Source organism: Arachis ipaensis, chromosome B05 (assembly GCF_000816755.2).
Source record: "Arachis ipaensis cultivar K30076 chromosome B05, Araip1.1, whole genome shotgun sequence".
Classification (NCBI taxonomy): domain Eukaryota; kingdom Viridiplantae; phylum Streptophyta; class Magnoliopsida; order Fabales; family Fabaceae; genus Arachis; species Arachis ipaensis.
The window spans coordinates 144,078,909-144,086,145 of NC_029789.2; the positions used below are offsets into that span (position 1 = coordinate 144,078,909).

At 36.0% G+C, this 7,237-nt stretch overlaps 1 protein-coding gene across 1 annotated transcript in view; it reads right to left on the reverse strand.

Moving 5' to 3' along the window:
- LOC107641435 (transcription factor MYB44-like) overlaps positions 1 to 339 on the reverse strand; it is a 3,228-nt gene extending 2,889 nt beyond the window's left edge. Inside the window, exon 1 of the mRNA XM_016344929.1 lies at positions 256 to 339. Within this exon, the coding sequence (XP_016200415.1) occupies positions 256 to 339 (84 nt within the window). The remainder of the gene's footprint in view (positions 1 to 255) is intronic.

The following is a 7,237-nucleotide window of genomic DNA, read 5'->3' on the forward strand; positions in this document are numbered from 1 at the left end:
AACGAATTCGTGACAAAGTAACCAAAGGAATACTTATATACATAACGAATTATTCAATCCTAAGAAATCCCATTATTGATTTGATACCTTTTCTTTATTCTATTAATTTAATGAAATGGAACACTTTGTAATCTGATGATATGCATGCTTTCTTTAATTATTGATTCGGATAATATAAAGCATGTAAATACATTTATGCCTTGAAAATTATGTTGGTGTAAATATAATTAATTAATTATCATGTTAATAATTTACATTATGCCAACCATCAAGAATATGCGCATTTTCAGAGAGATGAAATAAGTAAACAGTTTTGTTTCCAGCACTAAGCATTGACATTCCTTGCTTCCCACGAAGTCACCACATCTAAGCATAAGGAATCAATTTTAATACACATAAAGCATAAACTTATTATATATTCACTGTTTTAATTTTTCGTATATTATTTTTACATCTATAAACATAAATACACATATATTTGACTCTTTCCATTAGTACTATATTATAAGTTATTTTAATTAATCAATTAACATGAATTTGATATTTTAAAAAAGTCAGATACTTTGAATTAGTTAAATTAGTTATTCTGTTAATTAGATAATAATATATCACATAAATCATTTTATAAAATATTATCTAATCGACAAAATAAAAAATCATTTCATTTACTATTATATATTATAGAAGGAATGTTAGAAGGAATGTTCCTGGGCATGAGGTTTCTGTTGACGAAGCAGAGGACAGTGATAGCCAGATATCAGAATTGCAGGAACAGTTACTAGAGAACAGAAAGATGTGGGAGCTGGACAAAGAGTCAGGTATTATGTTGTTAAATGAAGAGGATGATATTATGGCAATCCTTCAGGCACAAAATGAAGAAATAGACTGTAAGAGAAAAATGCCGAAGCAGAAGGCAAAGATGAGACGATGCAGGCCTAACAAAAAATACAACAGGTGTGTACAAAAAATTTTAAATAAATTTTAGTGCATGGAATATTAGGGGTCTACGGGGTGATGAGAAGTTGAGAATGGTGAAGGACTTAAAGAAAAAATATAGTTTAAATCTGGTAGGATTGATTGAGACTAAAAGACAGGTTATGACGAAGTTTGATGTTGCAAGAATATGGGGACAAGATGCGTTAGGATGGGAGTATGTAGGCTCTGATGGTGCGTCTGGTGGACTTCTGTTAATGTGGGACGAATCAGTATTTAACATGATTAACTGCTATAAGGGAGAGAGGTGGTTGTGTGTTGAAGGAGTAATGTTAAAGAGTAGTTTCCATTGCGCTTTCGTACTGGTCTATGGCCCTCATAATAGAGATGAAAAGCTTCAGGTTTGGGAGGAGCTGAGCTATATAGCTGGGTTATGTCAGGTCCCTTGTTGTTTTATGGGAGATTTTAATGAAATAGTACATGAAGAGGAAAGAAAAGGTGCAACTACTATACCTCGGTCAGCGGAAGATTTCAAGAACTGGATACAAGATATGCATTTAGTAGATTTGGAACTCACTAATCACAAGTTTACATGGTTTCGAGGTCGATCTTGTAGCCGTATAGATAGAGCTCTGTGTGGAGTGGCTGGAAGAGTTTCCAGAAACTCGCTTACGAGGGGAGCCAAGGGGATTGTCAGATCACTGCCCCATAATAGTGGAGGACAAAAAGTTGAGGGGAGGTCCAAGGCCGTTCCGAAGTCTAGATTCGTGGTTTACACATGAGGGATTTCTTAGTACGATCAGGGAGCAATGGAGAGGCTTGGGAGAGATACAGTTCACAGAAAATTTGAAGTCATTGACGATCCCAATAGGGAGTTGGCACAAGGCTAATTTTGGTGAGATGGACAGTAAAATCACAAAGTTTGAGGAAGAAATTAAGAGGATTGATGATATGGTCAGCAATGGAGTATATGATGCCACGATGGAGGCTAGAAGAAGGGCGTTGGTTACTTGCTATGAGAAATGGTACGTAAGGAAGGAAATGCATTGGAAACAGATGTCTCGGTCTCGGCACGCGAAGGACATAGACAAAAATACAAGATACTTTCATAATATGGCTTCAACAAGAAGACGAAACAATAGGATTGATACTCTGGTGATAAATGGCAGAACAGTTAGGAATCAAGCGAGAATTAAGATAGCTATCAAAGAGTTCTACAAGGAATTATATCATCAGGAAGCTACTCCATTGATGGGCTTTAGAGATGGTCTAGTGGGGAAGATAGCTGAGGAAGATGCTGTGACCTTAGAGATGCTGCCATTGGCTGAGGAGATCAGGGAGGCTGTGTGGGACTGTGAGTCTTCTAAAGCGCCAGGTTGTGATGGGTACAACATGAACTTCATTAAGAAGTGTTGGGGTGAGATTGGTCCTGAATTTACGGCAGCAGTGATGGGATTCTTTAATTCTTCCAGGTTACCGACTGATAGTAATGTTACTTGGGTGGCATTGGCTCCAAAGTTCGTCGGCGCAAAGGAGATCAAAGACTTGAGACCTATTAGTATGGTCGGGTGCGTTTACAAGGTCATCTCGAAGGTGCTAGTCAGGAGGATGAGATCAGTGATGCCAGGGTTAGTAGGGGAGACGCAGAGTGCATTTGTCAAGGGAAGGAAAATACACAATGGGGCACTTATTGCATGTGAAACGGTTAGCTGGCTTAAACAGAGAAATAGAGAAGCGGCAATAATCAAGTTAGATTTTCAGAAAGCATACGACAGAGTCAAATGGAGCTTTGTGGACATTGTGTTAAAAAAGATGGGTTTCGGGCATAAATGGAGAACATGGGTTATGGAGTGTGTGACGACTGCCTCTATGTCAGTTCTGCTAAATGGCTCGCCATCTAAACCTTTCAAAATGGAAAGAGGTTTGAGACAAGGTGACCCACTTTCTCCCTTTTTATTTGTACTGGTGGTGGATGTGCTGCATCGAATGGTTGGAGAGGCGATCAGGAACGGGCGTATATCACCGTTGTTGGTGGAGAGGGATAGAATAGAATTATCGCACCTTCAGTTTGCTGATGATACTATTCTGTTCTGCCCACCAGATGAGGAGACTATCAAGAATTACAAGCGACTGTTGCGATACTTTGAGTTGATGTCAGGCCTCTGTATTAATTTTGATAAGTCAAGTTTGATACCGGTTAATTGTGACGAGCAGTGGATCCAGCGTATGTGTAACCTCCTGGGTTGTAAGGGGGACAATCTTCCAGTTAAATACCTAGGGATTTCCTTAGGAGTGAATCCGAGATTGGTGAAAACTTGGAAACCTATTATGGACAAAGTGGAGGAGAAACTCAGCTTGTGGAAAGCTAAGATGCTAAACAAAGCTGGGAAGCTGGTGCTTATCAAATCAGTATTAAACAGTCTGCCAGTGTATTATTTGAGTTTGTTCAAGATGCCAAAAGCTGTTGCTAAGAAGTTGATTTCACTGCAGAGAAGATTCATGTGGAGTAAGAAAGATGGTAGGAATGGTATGGCATTAGTTAGATGGGAAATGGTGCAGACTCCAAAAAAACTAGGTGGCTTGGGAGTTGGCGACGCTATGATTCGAAACTCAGCATTGTTGTTCAAGTGGTGGTGGCGGTTTGCTAAGGAAGAGTGCCCGTTGTGAAAAAAATTGTATGTTCATGTAATAATATGAAGCCCAATGAGCTACTGTCAACTCAAGCCCTTCCTACGAGAGGAGGCCCTTGGAAGGATATATGCTAGTTAAACATCACGAATAAACGTATAAGAGATAAGATGGTTACAAGGCTGTCCATGGAGATTGGTGATGGGCGACAGACTCGATTTTGGTAGGATGTATGGCTACTATGTGGTTCTCTGAAAGACCGGTTTCCGAGACTATTCTCTATTTCAAACCAGTGTGGATCTGTTATTGGGGATTGTGGGTTTTGGGATGGGATAGAGTGGATTTGGAATTTCTAATGGAGGTGAGAGCTTTTTCAGTGGGAATTGGAGCTTCTGAATCAATTACATGAGGCTTTGAGACTGGTGAAATTAGTAAACCACAGAGAGGATAGAGTGATTTAGAAATATGATAGGCAAGGTGTCTATTCAACTACTCATTTGTGCAGGTGATGCAGGTTGAAAGGCTTCCAGAGGAGGTGACCAGCTACAGCTTCACAAGCACCATTTGGAAAGGTCTGGTTCCACAAAGAGTGAAGCTGTTTGCTTGGTTTGTTTTAATAGGCAGAGTGAACACTAAAGAAAGGCTGAGCCGATTTGGAATTATCAGACAGGAGGACACTGTATGCATGTTATGTAATAACGAATTGGAACATATATATCACTTGTTTCTAGGATGTGAATTTGCTTGGCAGGTGTGGAGTGCTTGGATATCAGGATTCGGCTACCAATGGTCTTATCCGGGTTCGCTGAAAGAGCACTATCTCAGTTGGACAGAGGAACCAAGGAGTAAGGAGAATCGTGAGCAGCGGCTAAGGTGTTTTTGTGCTGTCATTTGGAATATATGGATGGAAAGGAACAGAAGGATCTTCCACGATCAAAGCAGAGGTGTTGAAGAAGTTATCAACATGACCATGACGAGCGTTAATGAGTGGAGAGGTGTTGCTCCCTCTTGTTGTTGATGGCTATGCCGGAGATGACAGGGGACCTTTATGTGTTTGGGTGTCTTCATTTTTAAGTAGGTTTTTATGTGTTTTTGCTTGACTAGTTCTGATCGCTCAACGTTATTGTGTTGAGCTCTTACTTTCAAAAAAAAAAAAAGATCTGATTTTTCAAAAACTGAATTAATTCTTTCATAGGTCGTTTTTACCATTAACCTTATTCTTTAATGAATAAATTGACAATTAAGTTTTTGAAGATTTTGAATTTGGATTAATTAGTCTTTGAAAAAAAAATTAATTTGATCCTCCACAATAACAAACGTGAACATGTGATGTTCTTCTATTAATTTATCACGTAAAACTTAACGACGGTGTTTATATGTATCGTTACCTACTATGAAGTATTTTTTTATGAAAGATCGTCACATAGATAACAACTTTTGGATCTAAACTTTTGCCTGTTTTGGTAAGATCGGATTTATAATAAATAGAGAGAGTTGATAAATGTTATATAAAAATTCAAAAGATAATAGATGTCTCACTGTTCAAAATTACATCGTTTTATGCTCACATAACAGCAACGGAATACACACAACTATAAATAAAGAAATATATAGACAACTTTAGTTTTGTTTCGTTGTATCTATTGATGGAAGGATATACATGTCCATTGTTTATTATCGTGGAGAATCTAATGGATACTTTTTTTCTTCAAGGACTAATTAGTCCGAGGTCGAAATTCTTGAGAATCTAATTATCACTTTACTCTTCTTTAATTGTTAGTTATACGTATATAATATGGATGACAAATGACCTGCGAAGTACGAACACTTCATTGAGTTGCTGTGTCTGCGCGTCGGACACATTTCAGACACTCGTTCAACACGCGTGTCTGCTGTGTCTAACCATGTCTTAATAAAAAAATTTATTCTTTGAATTCGTTTGGACACACCTAATTAAATACCATCACGTGTCAGCGTCTCTAGTCTTATTCTTAACATGTATTCTTAAAATAAATTTAGAAATATTATATATTATTATTTATTATTCGTTTGGTAATTAAATACCATCACGTGTCAGCGTCTCTAGTCTTATTCTTAACATGTATTCTTAAAATAAATTTAGAAATATTATATATTATATATTATTAAAACAAAAAAATATTTTAAATACTTTATATAATTAAAATAAGATATTAAAAATAATTAAAAAATTGAATTATGTTTTAATATTAATAAAATATTAAAATATCATTATGATTTATCTAAAAAATATTTTATATTTTATCTAAAAAAATTTGTGTATCGAAATATCCTGTCCTATATCGTATTGTGTCACATACCTCTTTGTCTATGTTTGAGCATCGGGTCGAGGCATGAGACCGTGAAAAACGTTGGAAGGCCTGAAAAATTGATGCCACCTTAAGTACTAAGCTTAAAGAAATTCGACAAAGGTCAACCGACGGCAACAACAGAAGGTAATGAATTGAAAGACAAGAACTAGGAAGACTTGAGCCGAAGCAATAATGGAGGAAGTTTGGGAAAATTCAAGGAATATGACGATAGAAACTTGAAGTCCAAGACTTGTTATTTACCCTTGAGAGTTCGCCTATAAAAGGGTTATGAAATCTCTGACAAGGGAGAGCTTCTATTAAATCATAAGACACGTTAATACTGTCAAATTTCCAATCACTTGACAAATTAAACAGATAGAATGGATTAGGACTACAAGTGAGTGTTTGGAGCTTGAGTTTAGTTTCTTTTTGCATTTTATAATTCCCTGCAATTTCATTTTTCCCCAACTTGTGATTTCTTATTTTCTTTTACAATTATTTCCCTTTCTTTGTTTTCATTTTTGCTATTCTGGATAAAACTTAACCTTCTATTTATTTATTAATATGAATGATCCCACTTCGATATATTTCAGGCTCCATTAAGCGTGCTTATAAACTTGGTTTGATCATTGAACAAATAGCACACTCATATCTTAGGAGCAATTCGCAAAGACGAGTTGTATTTATCCTCAAATTAAGATTTTTGATACAAGTTTGATTAATAATTTATTTGTTTGAATCGATTAAAATCCAAGCAAAAGAGTTATATTTAGTAATATGTTTTCCATAACTCCCACTGAATCACAACCATATATATATACGCACGTTTACATATTCTGATATTCATATTCATTTAATCATTTTATTTCGACAAGAAAATCATTGAGGGTTTGCTTTTGATGTTGGATGGTCACTAGCGCCCGCCGAGTAAACATCATAGGGTGGCAGAGCAAAATCAGTGTACTTGTTCCATAACACTAAGCAGCATAAACCAGTAATACCAATGCAGAGAAAAAAACCGTACACGATCCGTGATAATTACTTTAAAAGATGAAGAAATTCTAATAAAAAAAATTTATTTACGACCTTTGATCTTTATCTCCGTTAAATTTGTTACCCCTTCATTAATGTTTTTTCTTTGGATGCACAGAATATACCTACATAGCACGTTAAACTGCTAATTTGTTAGTTAAATACTAATTAGGATTAACATATTTTTTTTATTGGAGACTCGTCTTTTGAAAATAATTATCAAGAACAATTTAAAGTTTTTCTCTATTTTTTGTTATATTTTACGTATACATTGACTAAATTTTTTGGTGAAATATATTGACTAAATTTATGTG